We start from the raw sequence: 18,554 nt of genomic DNA on the forward strand, positions 1-18,554 counted from the left end.
ATGTCCAATCTGCAAACTTCATATGTTTGATGAAAGTGCTGGCCTGAACACATCTACATGCCAATGATCAGTTATAGGCATAGCGCCACCAGCTGGCAGCAGGAAGTTTGGCACATATAAATGACTTTGGCATATTTCTCCTATAATTACTGTATTAAAAGCATACTGCCCACAGTTCGCTGTTTTCCTAAAGCCACCGGTTGGCATTGAGCCCAGGTGTGAGGGCCTGTTCATTGCCGTTTGCAGCTTTAATTAAAAATGTTATTTGTTGTGAAAGACTCAGGGAAAGTTCACCTTACCCATAAGACCTTAGTTCATCTTTGAAAGACAAATTAAGATATTTTGATGAAATCCGAGAGCTTTCTTACCTTTCTGTGCATAGAGAGCATGTTTAGAGTCATGTTTAAGAACCAGAAAAGGACATTGTTAAAGTAGTCCATGTGACATCAAGCTACGACAATACCTTTTTGTGTGCAAAGAAAACAAATGACAGTATTATTCAATAATTTCTTCTCTTTTCTGTCAGTCTTTGACTGGTACTCTTGTGAATGTGTGGTGGAGACTGACATGGAAGAGAATAAATAGTTGAAGTCTTTATTTTTGGTTTTCTTTGCAATGAAAAGTATTCTTGAAGCTTCACAACATTACTGTTGAACCACTGATGTCACATTGACTATTCTATCAATGTCCTTACTACCTTTCCAAATATTAAACGTGTCAGTTGTGTTACTGTCAATGCAGGGTCAGAAAGCTCTCGTATTTCATCAAAAATATATTAATTTGTTTTTCCAAGATAAACAAAGGTCTTATGGTTTGAAATGACACGAGGTTGAGTAATTAATAACATCATTTTTATTTTGGGTGAACTAACCCTTTTAGATAAGCACTAGGCCCAAATTTAGGTACACATGCAATGAATAAATACTTTTTGTCCCCCAAGTACATGGCTTATACATATTCTAAACTCATAAGTTCCTCCAGACTCGCTTCTGTCTCTGCTGGAGGGCAGAGTTTTTGTCTGTTCATGCAGATGATCAGATTGGCATCTCGCACGATCAAGACAGATGACCGTCTGCCTCCCAATACTCAAATTGAAATGCTTGATGTATTTCTGTGTTTCATCCTGGGCAGGAATATTCGGGAGATAATGAACCACCTGATCCCTGAACACTTCAGAGTATAATATTCAAGACTGGGGAAATCAAATGTAGAAAAACAAGAATAATTTGTTTAAAATCTGTTGGCTGACCCAGCCTAATATTGCTATACAGTCATTCTTCAAAGAGTTAATGTGCACACTGTAGCAAGTGTGAGAATTACAAGCAAATAACTAAGATTTGTAAGACCAGAAAGTTAATTAAATTCTAGTTCAAAAGAAACGCCTAATAGCCTGTATCATTTGATCAACTTTGCAACCTTGAAAACGACCACCTGTGATGGCCTCACCTTCTTCCCCTCTCTTGAGATTGCATCCCTGCTGTGTTCTCCATATGAGAAACTTCCTTTATCTCCTTTACTTCTGAAGTGTTAGAGCTAATGAGACTCTTTGAGTGGATCATGCACTCAACGCTCAGTTATTACTTCAGTGCTTTGTGGAATTACCCATCTGCCAGCAGGCCAGCAGCATATGGAATGAGCTGTAATTTAAGCTGAAATGTTTTGAGGGATTGGTTACCACTGAGGGTACAAGGAGGGCAAACCCAAATACTGAATTTGCTGTTTGTGTTTAATTTTTTATTATTGATTTGTTGAAGCCAAAAGTTTACACACCCCTTTTAGAATCTGCAAAATGGTATTTTTTTTAGCAAAATGAGGGGCATCATACAAAATGCATGCTATTTTTTTATTTAGTACTGACCTTTACATATAGTCTACAAGAGAAAATAAGTTGAATTTATAAAAATGACCCTGTTACCTGAATGATTCACACCCCCTTTTTTTTGTTTAGTTATAGTTCATGAGTCCCTTGTTTCTCCTGAACAGTTAAACTGTTCTTCAGAAAAACCTGCCAGTCACAAATTATTTTTTTCACCATTTTTGTGCATTTGAACCCTTTCCAACAATGACTGTATGATTTTGATGTCCATCTTTTCTCACTGAGGACAGCTGAGGGACTCATATGCAACTATTACACAAGGTTCAAACACTCACTGATGCTTCAGAAGGAAACACGATGCATCAAGAGCCCCTTTCGAAGCTACAGGAGATACATGTTTCCTAGAAGACAAAATAAGTTAAATTTACCCTGATCTTCAAATTCAAAAAGTTTTCACCTCGGCTCTTAATGCATTTTTTCCTTCTGAAGCATAGTGAGCATTGAAATTATTGAAACTGAAATTATTGTTATTATTATTGGGCCTTTCCAAATCATACCCATTCTTAAAGTGTAGTAACATCTAACAAGTGATATGAATGCTCCTGCACTAAATTAGCTAAATGCAATGTACAAATCAGTTTTTTGCTTTGTCATTATGGTATATGGAGTGTAGATTGATGTGGGGGGAAAAGTTATTTAAAAGCAATTTAATATAAGGCTGCAACATCACAAAATTTGAAAAAAAAAAAAAATTAAGGAGTTTGAATACTTTCGCAAGGCACTGTATATAGTCGTTTCAGTACTTTGATTTATTTCAGTTTTATTTTCTCTCTCTCTCTCTATATATATTTAAAACAACAAAAACTATTTTTAATTTCACTAATATGTGTACATCTGTTTAATTAGTCAGCTTTTTTGGTGCTTGTTTACCTTATAAATTCACTGTGCTACTTCCAGGAATTGTTTGAAATTGCATATTCCGACTCGAGTTATGCATTATACTTTCTTGTAAATGTGGAAAACAACCAGAATATCTCCCAACCAGTATAACACTCCTCCTCGCCTCAGAGTTTTTCATTAGACTCAGTGTTTAACTAAACATTCTAAGGCAACAATATCATTAAGATGAGTCACAGTGTCTGGAAACCAAGCTGTTCTTCTGTTATATGTTCGCCTATGTTGTGTTACTGGCATATGTGCTCTGGAGCACAGCGTACGATTGTTTTTATCTCCGCAAAGCTCCTGGGAAATGCAAAAGTCAGTGTGGCATTAAATCTAATTAATGGTGTTTCTTCATGCTCCCCAGATGACAACTGTAAAACTCCTGTTTTGAAACACTTTAGTTGTTTCTGAAGAAATTGATGTTTAATATTAGTAAATACAAGATATCATTTTGTCAAACCTGGTCAGATATTACAATACTTCATAACTATGTGAGACTACTTTAACCCAAGCTGCTAGTTAAACTGCATAAACACCCTAAGCAACATTTCAGCATGAAGTCCTATAGAAAAAAACCTAAAAATTGTTTTTCTCATAGCTGCTTTCCTCAGAAATTTGATACAGTGCCACGTAGTGAGATATCAGGTGTCCTAATTAGATTTACAAACACAAAGTCTGCTTTCAATGAGGTATTACATTTCAACTTAGGAATACTTCTATAAGTTTTGAATTACAAGCCAATAAAATATTAACGAGTCTCCAGTTTGTATCAGTTGCGCACCTTTTAGTAACCATGACAATCCAGAAGGCAACTCTTCTTGACTTTCTCCTCATTTCTCAAACGACACATTTTCATCTTAAAACACTTTATCAACAATAAATTGAGATTTCTTATTAGAATATCATTTAATCATTTAATACATTGAGGCTTGGTTCATATCTGTAGGCCATTTTCCAATAGGAACGTGAGATATTCTTTGTAGTGTGTATATTTGTAAAGCCCCTGTTGAGAGAAATGTGCTTTTGTTAAGTCCCACAATGTAACGATAAAACGAAACATTTCTTTTGATTAAACTCAATTTATGTGTATTTTCTCGTTTATATACTACACACTCAATAAAACAGTCGTGATATTTCACGTATAACACATTACTTTCAAAGCAAACACTGTTAACAAGTGTTAAAAGTCATGTTATTTTAGTTATTAGACCGATTAGGCGAATGTAGAGGCTGTGTCTCAAAACCCTAGTGAGCTCCCTACCTAGGCCGCTTTTTGCGCCGTCGTGTAAGATGTAAACTTAAAAACGAACCAATGAGATGCAAACGCACTGCGCGTTCCTGTAACAACCAATGACTGTATGACGCCCACATGAGCTGTATAGATAGTCCGCTCCTTGTGTTTTGAGACACAGCCTGGGTCTGTCACAGCTACCGTGTCACCACTGAGGTCGCTGTTATTCCTGTAGACTTCAGTCTGAAGCCGGACACACTTAGAGGAAGGACAGCGGCTTTGAAAAAGGGAATATTTAACATCGAGGGAATCTGTCACCGCTAACCGGGACAGTCTGTCGCTTCTCTGTCCACAAAGACAGCTGCTCTTACCGGACTTAAAGATAATGTAAGTGACTTTAATGACTTTATTTATTGCGTGGTTTCTATTTAGAGCAGATAAAGGCTTGTTGTTTGTGTTAAGTTGTGTTTAATTGCTTTTACATTGGCGAGCTAGCATACTGCTAATGAATGAGTCTATATTATTAACAGTCGTAAGATAATTTTCAAGCATCATTTGTTTTAGTAACAAGCAAAATTGTGTTTAAATACTGGATTTTTGATACTTTTGTTTGGTATTTGCAAATATTACATGTAATAATGCTTTTAGTGTATCGGAGATAGTTATATTTACTCATAGTTTTGCATTTGCTTGTCTTTAGTTAAATTATTTAGTTTTTCAACAAAGACATTTGCTTTGTTTTGATAAGTTAAGTGTGTGAGCAAAGTTTTCCAGAAGATGAATAAAGGCTATATGTCATGGAAACTCGACTGGTTTTATGATTTGTTAAGGAGTTTTAACTTTTGTGTTGTGATGGGCCGAGTTATCGCATTTAATTGTGTTTCATTCACATGAATGATGGATGCTTTGAATACTGTTTTAGGTGATTGTAAACTTCGGTGTCTGCGCATGCGCGACTGCTCTGGTTAAATGTCGCAATGGTTCCACCTTTATAATCCCTCTTCGGTCTTTCCACGAAATGTGTGTAAACACTGACTTTAAAATTGCTATTTGCTATAATTGCTATAAAAATGCATACTTTTTATATATAAACTCATATCTGAGTTTAGATTATTATTAAAATGTATTATTTAATAAAATGCACTCTTAAATGTTCATTTTATTTAATTTTAATATTAAGCAATCATGAAATTAATTAAACAAAACATATATTATTTAATAAAATACAAACGTCTATTGATATATTTTATTAAAATATATAACTCATATCTGAGTTTACAGATATGGTAAACTCAAAAAGTTGCTTATTTGAGCTTCCATGTTTATTAATAATAAATTATAAATAACATTATTTCTTTAATAAAATGCAGTCTTGAAACTTATCAATAAATAAATTAAAATGTTTTTTATGTAAACTTTTATGTATTTTATTAAAACAGTATTTTTTTATATATAAACTCATATCTGAGTTTGTAAACTCAGACGTTTTTTGCTTCTATTATGATTAAGAATGATTAATAAATGATAAAATATATATTTTAATTAAATGCAATCTTAAAACTTTTTAATATAAATAAATAAATAAATAAATAAATGAAAAAATATACTATATATTTAAATATACTATATATTTAATGAAATGCAATCTTAACTTTTTAATATAAATAAATAAATAAAACAAATAAAATATATTGTGTAATAAAATGCAAACTTGTATTTATGTATCTTATTAAAATATATTTTAAAAAATGCATATTTTTATATATGAACTTATATAAACGAGTTTACAGATATGGTAAACTCCAAAGGTTGCACATTTGCGTTTTCATGTTTGTTAATTATTATTAATAAATGTTTAGTAAAATATTTAATAAAATGCAATCTTCTCTTATTGCAAATAAATAATGAAATAAAATGCATTATTTCATAAAAAAAAAAAAAGAGTGCAAGTATATTTGTCTGTATAATTCTGTATTTTTAGCTAAGCAGAATTATGAATATTTTTTATTCTGGTGTCATATAGAAGAAATAGAGAGAAATAGTAATTATTTAAAAATAAATATCATTTTAACTCTTTTTTGGGCTTTTTTTTAAGTATTATGAGAGTATTGTACCATATATCAAAAATGAATTGTGACATAAGTGTATTATTACACCCCTAATATGTGACCCTGGACCACAAAACCAGTCTTAAGTAACATGGGTATATTTGTAGCAATAGCCAAAAATACATTGTATGGGTCAAAATTATCGATTTTTCTTTTGTGCCAAAAATCATTAGCATATTAATTAAAGATCATGTTCCATGAAGATATTTTGTACATTTTCTACCATAAATATATAAAAAGTTGGTTTTTGATTTAGTAATATGCATCGCTAAGAACTTCATTTGGACAACTTTTAAGGTGATTTTCTCAATATTTAGATTTTTTTCCCACCCTCAGATTCCAGGTTTTCAAATACTTGTATCTCAGACAAACATTGTCCTATTTTAACAAACAATATATCAAAGGAAAGCTTATTTACCCAGCTTTCAGATTCAGAAATTTTGACTGATTTACAAATTTACACTTATGACTGGTTTTGTGGTCCTGTTTCCAACTGTTTTTTTCTAAACTGTTTTTTTAAAAATCAGAACTTTTTACAGGTGCTTTTCTTGTATTCTGAATTTTGCACATCATTGTGTTTTAAGGTTTTAAGGTTAACAGAAGTGTCTTGTTTTAACCAGTAATTTTATGAACATTTAAGATTTCAACTATTTAAACATTTTAAAATGGAAAAGGAATCTGTTTCACAAATGACATTTATAGGAAAAAAACACACTCAGCTGCCCTGTATTTCTATAAATGACATCCCTGCCTTTTTACAAAATAGAAATGTCCTTCCATCCCTGCTGAGGACACACAGTTATGCAAAATAAATTTTAACCGATCATCAAAGTAATACCTTTCAAAAAATTATACATAATCATGATTTTGATGCTTGAAAGACATATGTGACCCTGGACCACAAAACCAGTCATAAGTTTAAATTTGACAAAACTGAGATTTATACATCATATGAAAGCTCAATAAATAAGCTTTCTATTGATGTATGGTTTGTTAGGATAGGACAATATTTGGCTGAGATACATCTATTTAAATCAGAAATCTGAGGATGCAAAAAAATCAAAAAGACTGAGAAAATCACCTTTAAAGTTGTCCAAATTAGGTTCTTAACAATGCATATTACAAATCAAAAATTACATTTTGATATGTTTACAGAAGGAATTTTACAAAAAATCTTCATGGAACATGAACTTTACTTAATTTCTTAATGATTTTTGGCATAAAAGAAAAATAAAAAAATTTGACCCATGCAATGTATTTTTGGCTATTGCTACAAATATACCCCAGCGACTTAAGACTGGTTTTGTGGTCCAGGGTCACATATTAGTTTTCTTTACCAACTAGAACATGCATGCCAGCTAATAAACATTTGGCTTGATAAGAGTAGTTTTTTTTCAGGTCTTGCATATTAAAACACTCATTTGAATATTTATAGAACCCAGCAAGAGCAGAGTAAAATGTTGGCTTTGGAAGTCCCAACGACACTGGCCTCTTTGCATCCTGTTGCGTCCTGTTTTCCATATCCTCTCTGGCTATAAAGGGAGCAGGAGTGGAGGAAGGAGGGGGGAGGGATACAATATGTGTGCTACAGGAAACTCACACAGCACTTTGACCCCGAACCATTGCATATGACAGTGTCTGTACTGCTGTCATAATTATGTGCAATTACTCATCTCTCTATGACTGCCTCACTGCAAACATGTAGCTTCAAATAGACGGATGTTTATTCGATGAAGGAGCGATGCGCCAAAAAAATGTGGGAAAATAAATATCTGTTGTTGACTATCACATAATGCAGACGTGGAGTGTTTCTCACAGTTTCGCTGTTATTTTGGATCTGTTGATTCTTGTGGAATAGACTGTATCTGAGCCAGGCTTACATTGCCAAGATTGCTTTGAAAGGAGATGTGTGACAGATTTAACCTTTTTATTATATTACATTTGTATTATTTTATTAGATTTTTCATTACAAAAAGTGTATGCATCCTGTTTTTGCACCAATATTTGCATGTTGCTAGGCAACTTTTGTTTGGAGGTCCTAAGTTAATTTTCTCTTTTATCGCCATATCACTTATTTCAGTGTCTCTCAGGGATTTCCAACAAAGCCTTCTTCATTTTCGATGGCTATCTGCACAGAATATAGCCATAAAACATTTTTATTGTGCGTCTAATACAGCCCTGTTGTTGTGACGCGTAATTATTAAGCTTTTATCTAAATTAAATGTTGTGTAAGCTTATTATGATTAGGTAATTGTTATAACAGATATACAGATTTACAGGAAGACTCTGCATCTAGGTTACCCACAGTTCATCCTGATAAACATTACACCTTTTTTGGTAAATATGGAACTTCCTTCTTTGGAACTGGTGGAGCTATTGAGTTTACATGGTTATCTGGTAGCTGAAATGATTAACCATGTAGACTATAATACTGTATAGCTGTTGGCTCTTATTATATCATATTTGAATCCTGCATGGAAAATCTAAGTGTAGGGCATTGTGCTACATGAACTTTGGACTCATTTTGTTTTTAAGTACTTTTAAATTTCCTTTTTTCCACTGGATCGCTCATAATAGGGTCACATCTAATAAATAGTGTGTTACTGTGTTAAAGTCACAAGCAAGAGCTCGGATGAGTTGTAGCATGTATCGATCTATCAATGAGTAATCAGGCTGGTCGGATGGTAGCTTTCAAAATAACTAAGGAACAACATTTAATTATATGGAAATTAGCAACAACAACAAAAGGAGCTGTCTTTAATTAGAGCAACCTTCCTGAAGAGTTAATGCTGCGTTCAATCAAGTCCTCCTGGGACTTTCATAATTACGAGTTGACACTCGTGAACAAGATGGCAATTTACTTTTTCTACATAAAATTCAACTATTTTTAACTCTGCATCTACAAAATGACAAATAAGTGTGCGTCAATGTGTTTTTGCTTTTTTCTGTTTTTATTCAATGTATGAAGGTGATGTACTGCATCACTATACGGCGCCTTGCAAAAGTATTCATATTTTTTCACATTTTGTTTTGTCGCAGCATTATGTTAAACTGCTTTAAATTAGTTTTTCCCCACATCAATTTACACTCCATACACCATAATAATGACAAAGCAAAAACCAGATTTGCAAATTTTACAAATTTATTAAAAATAAAACACTGAAATAAGTACATTGCATAAGTATTCATACCCTTAACTCAGTACATATTTGAAGCAACTTTACAGCCTTAAGTCTTTTTGGGTATGATATGACAAGTCCTAGTTGTTCCAATCGTCTTCCATTATGGAGGATAATGGAGGCTACATGCTTCTGTGAACCTTCAATGCAGCAGATTTTTTTCTGAACTCTTCCCTAGGTCATTGCCTTAACACAAGTCTGTCCCTGAGCTCTACAGGCAGTGATCTTGACCTCAGGACTTGGTTTTTGCTCTGATATGCATTTTCAGCTGTTAGACCTTTTCTGAGAAGTGTGTGCTTTTCTAAATCATACTCATTCAAATGAATTTGCCACAGTTTAACTCCACTCCAAGTGTAGTAACATCTAGAAGCAGTATAAATGCTCCTGAGCTAAATTTCGAGTTTCCCAGAAAAGGTTATGAATACTTATGCAAAGGGATCTTTTCAGAGTTTTATTTCTAATAAATTTGCAAAGTTGTTACAAACCTGTTTTGTGCTTTATCATTATGGCGTATGAGATGTAGATTGATGTGGAAAAAAAAGTAATCTAAAGCAGTTTAACATAAGGCTGCAACATAACAAAACGTTCCAAAAAAAAGGAGTATGAATACTTTCGCAAGGCACTGTATATTATATGGTAATTATACAATAATATACAATTTTGTATATGATACTTATAATAAAATAATCATTTGATTAATTTGAACAAATTTACCATCAATAGAGACAATCTATTATCTTTGGCTTCATCCATTGCATCCAACACAATTTTTCACTGACACGCCCTCAACTCTGAAACTCTGTGCTTAAAGAAAATTTCACGTTTTTACTCATAATAACAACGTTGTGGTGACGTTCATGCGTGTTCAACTCGTAAATATGATCTATCCGACATGACTTGAACGCACCATAAGTTACAACCTTTTTTCAGCACACCTGTCTGCAATTAAGTAGCCCTGAAAACCTTGATTTGTTGATCCAGGTGTGTTGGATTAAGGTTGAAGTTGAACTCTGCAGTATGGCAGCTCTCCAGTAGCAGGGTTGTAGACCTTTGTTGATACAAAATTTTCCTACAAAACTCAAAATGGCCAACACCCAAGAAGGCCAAAATAGGTTTAGATACTGTTCTATTGGTCATGTCATTCTGAATCTAACAAGGCCAGTCTTTTGATTTTTGGCCAAACTGTTTTATATCTTTTGACCAGTAGGTGGTGTTGTGGCTAAACTACCTATGCACTTATACCAAGTTTGGTCAGAATTGTCAAATTTGTTGGATTGCTTTACAAAAATGGTTCAGTATATCAAAAAGCTTTTGATAGCTTTTTTTGATAACAACTTTTGATAACCAGAATACTTTAAAGGAAAACTGGACAAACTGTCTAGGACAAGTTTGATATAAGAGATGAGTAGATATTTCTGAAAAATCTTGAAATTAAACAATTTGTATGCATTCAACTCTGTATCATCCAAGGAATCAGAAAAAAAAGAGTTTTTAGATGTTACAGTTCAAAAGTTATTAGCAGAAACATTAATGTAAGTTTGGCCTGTTGGTGGCACTAAAAAAGTTTGAGTAGAGACTCCAAATTTGCTGTGATTAATTATGATACTGTCTTCTATCCGTGTGCCAAATTTCAGAACTTTCTCACAAATGATTCTGTAAGATTTATAACAAAATGTTAAAGCATTTAAAAAATACGGCATTGTACTACAAAATTCAAAATGGTCCACGTTTAAAATGTCTGATGTAGGAAAATTTGGTATCGTTTCATTCGCTACTCTGAATCTAACCAAATCACTCTTGCGATTTTTGGTAAAAGTGTTCAGAAAATATAAACAAAAATGTCACATTTTTATGTTTTTACCCGTAAGCTGTGCCAAAACTGCTTGTGACCTCAAGACACTTGGTATAACACCTACCAAGTTTGGTCAGAATCAGCCTCTTGTCCATTTTTCAACTTTGTTAAATTCGTTATGGTTTGGTATATCAAAAAGCTTTTGATAACTTTTTGCCAGCATTGTATGAAGATGATGTAAGCCAATTTTGGTAAAAATCAGATAAACTGTCTAGGACGAGTTTGAAAAAGTAGATTAACTCAAAAAATTGTGAGAAGTTTTTATATGCATTTGACTCAGCATGAGCCAAATAATCAGAGAAAAAAATTGCTTATAGACCTCACAGTTCAAAAGTTATTAGCAGAAAAATAAGTGCTAATTTAGCCTATTGCTAGAGAGTTTGAGTTAAAGACTCTTTGAAATATATGAATTTTGTTGTGGTTATTGATGAGACTGTCCTCTATTCATGTGCCAAATTTCATAATTTTCCTGCAAGCGATTCTGTAAGATTCATAACAATACTTTAAAGCATTCAAAAATACAGCATTTTACTACAGAATTCGAAATTGTCCATGTTCAAAATAGCTGACATAGGAAAATTTGGTATCATTTGATTTGGTATGCTACTCCAAATCTATCAAGATCACTCTTATAAATGGTCAGAAAATAAAAACAAAAATGTCAAATATAAATAAAAATGTCAAATCTCTTGACCAGTAGGTGGCACTGTGTTGAAACTACTCATGTGTACCATGTTTGGTCTGAATCTGCTAAAGCGTTGTGACAGCCTCATCCATTTTTTTTGTGAATTTCATCAAATTCGTTAACACACTTTATGAAAACAGTTTATTGTATCAGAAAGCTTTTGATAACATTTTACCAGCATTGTCTGAAGATGATCTAAACCAATTTTTGGTCTAGGACAAATTTGGAAAAGAAGTTTTCTGAGAAGTTTTTATATGCATGTGAGTCGGCATGAGCCACGAAATCAGATGAAAAAAAGACTTTTGCTTCTTATTCACTGTTCAAAGGTTATTTGGCCTATTGGTGATGCTAGAGAGTTTGAGTTAGAGACTCCAAATTTGCTATGGTTAATATTAAGACTGTCCTCTATCAGTGTGCCAAATTTCATAACTTTAGTGCAAATGGTTCTATGGACTGCCATAGACTCCCAGAGCGGGAGGAAAACCAACAGATACATAATTAATTCACTCACATGGATCTCAAGTTGGAGTTCACAAATGTTGGTTCACAACACCTCACCAAAAATAGTCATGAAATGTCAGGGTTGTTTTTTTTATGCTTATCCATTACTCATGGAAAAGTCAAGAAAATCCATTACTTGTGGAAAAGTCAAGTCATGGAAAAGTCTAACAGCTCCACAGTTAAATATATGTTGACATGAGTCCATGTTGGATAGACACACATTGCAAAGATGAACATAATCAACAGATCATTATGTTTTAGTGCATCTCATCTCAAACTCGAGCATTCTGTGAGAACTAACATGCCAGATAGTTTTCTGATGAGTAATGCTCCAGAACAGAAGCATATACCCAAGCCTTGTTCTAAAGTCTTTGTTCCTTTCAAAAGACTCATGTGAGACTCGAGTGATGGCACAGATACACTTCTGAGCATATAATGAGGTTAGTTAGCATGCTTGACAATTGATAATTGCGCCGTGGGGAACTCTTGGGACTGGGCCATCACCAGAGTGCCAGAGAATGGGAAATGTTGCCCTGGACCAAATCTGCAACAGTTATCACGTCGCACAGCAGACGTCTGTGATGTGAAGTCAGTGCTGTAATCTTGTCAGGTATAATAGTGCCCTTGTGATTGGCCATTATTGCTTTTGTAGACTTTGACAGCAGTTCAGTTACAGGTCATGTAGTCTGTGGCCCTCAGTGGATCTTGTGGATCTCATGGATGTCATCCACTGCTTCAGATAAATCACCTGAACTTAATAGGGAATTATATTGAACACTGTAAGAATGTCCGATCAGAGAGAGATCAGATAGGGCCACCAACTGTTCTCTCAAGAGGAGAGCCTCTGCAGATAAAGATGGCTCAGAGAGAAGAAGCGTCAATCCTCTATTACAGGATAAGCCCATACCTGAAGGGAATAACAAGATCATTGAAAAAACATATGGAGCAACAAGCCAGGAGACTAAAATACCTCAACAGAGCTGTTGTTGAAATGACAAGTCCTTGAACCACAGTAGATGGCACATTTATCTGAGAATGGACTCATTTTCCAAAACATCATTAGATGGCATAAAAGAACACAATTTTTACTTTTCGTAATAACATAAGACCAGTCAAACCATAGTGGTGTTTACTAAGGCATGCATCACAGTTAAAATTGTTTATACTTATGGAATTTGAACAAACTGCATGATTTTCAATAGGGGTCGATCAATTATCGGTGCCGATATTGGTCATCTTTAGGGATGTAACAATATCAAAATCTCACGATACGATAATATCGCAGTATGAAGTTAAAGGCATAGTTCACCCAAAAATGAAAATTTGATGTTTATCTGCTTATCCCCAATGCATCCAAGATGTAGGTGACTTGTCTGCAGTCTGCCAGCCTTATCATGGCAGTGGATGGGCACCAAACCTTTAAAAGTAAACAAAAACATGCACAGACAAATCCAAATTACACCCTGCGGCTCGTGACGATACACTGATGTCCTAAGACACGAAACGATCGGTTTTTGCGAGAAACTGAACAGTATTTATATCATTTTTTACCTTTGATACACAGCCACGTCCATCTGTCATGAGCACGAGTTTGGCATCAGTCACGTCACATGTGCACGCGCTTCTGGCCTAGCATCACAATATGAGGTCCGCGATACAATATTTATTGCAATATTTAAAAAGGCAAATGAAGAATTGGAAAGTTTTTGTACATTTTGTACATTTTAAAGTTACATTTTTCTAATTAATGCACTTTGACAGTTAATAATTAAGAGCTCAGATACGTTTTTAACTAAGAAAGCTTAAGCCTAAGAATTGACTTGTACCTAAACTTGAAAGAGGACTCAACCCTCTTTTTATTTGTGCTATTCTGTCTCAGTCTAAATTACATTCATACTGTTTTCATTCAAATGTTACCTATTTAAACTGCTAGCTGTCAGCAATTCATACTGCACTTTTAAGCTTTTATTATGACGAAAATGGCAGTAGAGCTTTTATTTAAATGGAGAACTCCAGCTTCAGTGAAAGCAGGCTTACAATAAGGCGTCTCACTACAAATCGAGTGAAATGCTGTAATCATCTGCTGTGAAAATAAAGCATAACTGGTGGTTGCATTCCCAAATGGTGCTAAACTCACAGTACATGCAATAAACAATCATTTCACAGTAAACTGATCCGTTCTGAGGTGTGGAAAACACTGGATCACGAGCTGATTGCCTGAATGAAGTGGACGCTTTACTTTTAAACGAGCAGCGAAAACAGACTTGATGAAGAGATTAAGCCATATTGTGCTTTTGTTTTTAGTTCATTTGACAGATACTGTGCCAAAGCATAATGGCCCAAAACACAACTTAAAAGACCTTTTATGTTAGAATAAGAAGTTTAAATGTATTTGTGGCGGGAGGAGCAAACGACAGACACAGTGGGTGTGGCATCAGGCCTCGGAGAGGCTTTTATTAAACATAATAAAATAAAACAAGTGTCCGAGGGGTAAAAGTGTCCAAAATAAAAAGGGGATCTGGTGTCCTCGAGTGCTGGGGGCAGTTTTCGGTAGGGAAGCGCTCCCCGCTCAGGTCCGGGGCGCGAGGGGCGGAGGCTTCTCTAGCGGCATCGTCCTCCTCTGCCTACGCGGCACTTCTGGGGGAAGATCCTCACGGGTGCGATCCTCACCCGGACCCGTGGGGTCCGGCAGCTCATCCTTCGGCGGCGCTGGTTCCCTCTTCACCCCTTCCTGGACCCACGAGGACACCAGCGTGCATGCACGGGGGAGAGACCGGTCTCCTGAGAAGAGGCGCGCTCAGCATTTAAACAGCGGCGGTGATGAGGCTTCGTTCAGTTCACGTGATCCTCATCACACGCCACCAGTCCGGGATGTTTTCCCGCCCCTCCTCTCCAATACACACCCACTCCCATCGGGAGCCTGGAGAAGGGCGGCGAATAAGGGACGGGGTGTTGATGATAATTAGGGGGGAGGCAGCCGATTGCCAAATTGCAGATAGAATCATTTAAAAGCATTTAAAGAAAGTTTTAGTCAGAGCCTTTGTTATTCTTAATTTTGACATTAATTTTCATTTTTACACCAGACATATCGGTTCAAAACATCGGTTATCGGTCTACTTGAGCTTCAATAATCGGTATCGGCATCGGCCCAGAAAAACATGTATCAGTCAATCTCTTACTTTTAACTCACAGATGATTAAAAAAGGATATAATTCCCATATGCTTTTGTTTAAGGGCTTGCTTAGTTGATTGTAGGGATCCCAGAGTTCTTTATGCTGACTTATTTCACTTAATTTAAGAGTCAAGTTAGCATATGTGGCCTGAATAACCAGATGTATTTCCAATCGATTAAACTGAATCTTGTTTATATCTCAAACCAGCTCTTGAGTTTAAAGTTTGAGTCATCAGATTGAGATCTCTCTCACAGGCATCTTGGAGGGTGTTTACACCTGGTATTTCATGATTGTACACATCCAATCAGTAAAGATGCATGAAGTGATGAAATCTAAGTACTTCTATAAGACTTGATTTTTCTATGAAGCATTGATTTAGGCCAGTAAGCAACTACCTGAAAAGGCCCAGCAACCAACCATAAAACCCTAGAAATTCCTTAGCAACCACTCAGAAAGCACTAAAGCCTTGTTTTTAATTTCTGACAGATGACAGAGGTTATTCATTTACTATGAGAATTAGTACAGGAGCTTTGTGACATTCCGACCAAATGGATACAATTTAAGCTTCAGATGCATTGAAATATTTCAAGTTTTTCAGCTTTCAGACCATATGTGACCACCTGACAGGGTGTCATGTATTCTAATCAAAACTGTAAGTGTGAGGTGAGAATTACCAACACTTTTGCACTAAAATAGTCATTTTCAAACACACTTTCTGTAAGTAGCCTTACTGTAGCTTCTCTAGAGAATGTTGCTAGAAATTGTCAAAGGGTTAGTTCACCCAAAAATGAAAATTCTGTCATTAATTACTCACCCTCATGTTTAATGAAATCCAGGAACTTTCCTCTAAATGTAAACAATGTACGACACACAGGCTTTTTTACATGAGCAGCATGCATTCACTTCAGAAGGCCTTTATTAATGGACTAGTTCACTTCCAGAACAAAAATTTACAGATAATATTCATGTCTTTCTTTCTTCAGTCATAAAGAAATAGTTTTTTGAGGAAAACATTTCAGGATTTCTCTCCATATAATGGACTTCTATGGTGCCGCAAGTTTAAACTTTCAAAATGCAGTTTAAATGCACCTTCAAAGGGCTCTAAACGATCCCAGCCAAGAAAGAATGGTCTTATCTAGTGAAATGATCGGTTATTTTCTAAAAATAATTTACAATTTATACACTTTTTAAACACAATGCTTGTCTTGTCTAGCTCTGCGATGCACATTCATACTCAGCACTCTGCTTCAAGACAGTTAGGGTAGGTCAAAAAACTCTCAAACTTCAAAATCATCCTACAATGCTGTTTTACCTTTTTATGTGAAGGGCTTTTGACCACCTTTTCACGTTCACTTAGTAAACTCTGTGTCAGTACTTCTGTAGCGAGTTTGATTTATTTTGATTTATGTGGGTGGGGCGATTTTGAAGTTTGAGGAGAAAATAAGATGGGAGTTTTTGGACATACCCTCAAACTCGCGGGTCCCATAGAAGTCCACCATATGGAGAAAATTCCTGAAATGTTTTCCTCAAAAAACATAATTTGGTCATACTTTATTTTAAGGACCAATTCTTACTATTAACTATTAGCTAAAACTTTTCCCTCAAAAAACTCCTAACTTGCTGCTTATTAATAGTTTAGTAAGGTTAGCAAGTTTAGGGTTGGGGGATCTAACATATGGTCATGCAGAATAAAGCCTTAATATGTGCTTTGTAAGTAACTAGATAAAAAAGTTTAATAAGTTTAAAAGTTAAAGTTTAAAAGTTAAAAGTTTTACATTTGTAGATGGATGGATGGACAGACAGACAGACAGACAGACAGACTGATTGATTGATTGATTGATTGATTGATTGATTGATTGATTGATTGATTGATTGATGTGGCTAATGTAACAAGTTGTTTTGTTATTATCATTACCATTTTCTGTACTAGAGACAACCTTGTCGACCTTCACTTGCAGGATTCTAAAAGACATTTTGTTTACAGTCACGTGGTTTGAGTTAAACAAAACAATTACGTTTCTGTTGGACAAGCTTTGCATACTGCCAGCTGGTGAGTGTTTAAACTTGTGTACGTGTCTTCCAGAGCTGCGGTGTAGCTGCGGGGTGCAATGGAGGATGGGAAACCTGTGTGGGCGCCCCACCCAACCGACGGGTTCCAGCTGGGCATGATAGTGGACATCGGTGCGGATGCGCTCACCATAGAACCTCTCAATCAGAGAGGAAAGGTAAGACGACAGCTTTACTGCACTTGAAATGCATTTAACCAGTGACCAAGCAGGCCATTGATTTTACGCCACGTTATCATGCTTTATGCGTACATAAGAGGGAAAACTTAGCTTAGTTGCTAAGCACCTTCGATGCCCTATCGCTCCACTGAGACCAGAGTACCTCAGGCGATCACGTGATCAGGGTTTCTGCTGACGTGCTGAGTTTTTCCCACCACACGCTTGATTAACTTCATGATGTGTATAAAAGGCCTCCAGGTATCTGAGCAATAGGTAAAATGTGAGAACATGTGTATGTGGAATAGTGCTGTGCCATGTAAGGGTGTCACTTTCAGGGGCTTTGAATAAGTAAAAAGCTCTACCTACTGCAGGTGTGCAGATCACATTACACTCAGGGCAGGTTCATTAGACCAAAAAAGCCACCTGTGTCTTAACTGCTTACACACTCCCTTAGAGACTGTGGCACTGTGTGGGATATTTCTGAAAATGAAAAGCCTCACAAAATCACATTGTGAGGACATTCTCATTATTAAATAATGTAATATCTTTTGTCTAAAAGTGGTGCAAGGTGTGTTTTGGGGTTAGGGCTCATCGATTCATTTAGATTAAACTTCCCTAATTTATTCAGAAATGTGTTAAAAATACAATTTCTACCAATAGACCAATAGACCTAGACCCAGTCCTGGCTATTGTTGGTGTCAGAAATGACAATGTGGAGCTCTCTAAACATGAGTGTAGGATAGTTGGCACGCAGATAAATTTTGCTCAATTAGAATAAAAAAATCCACCTCTCTGCTCTGATCTGATAAAAGATGTTATGCAGCACCTTCAACTCAAACAGA

General features: G+C 35.4%; 1 protein-coding gene across 1 annotated transcript in view; it reads left to right on the forward strand.

Annotated features, from left to right (window-relative positions):
• Window positions 1-4,243: 4,243 nt before the first annotated feature.
• Window positions 4,244-18,554, forward strand: part of LOC141295228 (unconventional myosin-VI) — a 102,084-nt gene continuing 87,773 nt past the window's right edge. The window contains exons 1-2 of the mRNA XM_073826441.1: window positions 4,244-4,376; window positions 17,571-17,712. Of these exons, the coding sequence (XP_073682542.1) occupies window positions 17,596-17,712 (117 nt within the window). The 5' untranslated portion in view covers window positions 4,244-4,376; window positions 17,571-17,595. The remainder of the gene's footprint in view (window positions 4,377-17,570; window positions 17,713-18,554) is intronic.

This window comes from Garra rufa, chromosome 21 (genome assembly GCF_049309525.1).
Source record: "Garra rufa chromosome 21, GarRuf1.0, whole genome shotgun sequence".
NCBI classification, from domain to species: domain Eukaryota; kingdom Metazoa; phylum Chordata; class Actinopteri; order Cypriniformes; family Cyprinidae; genus Garra; species Garra rufa.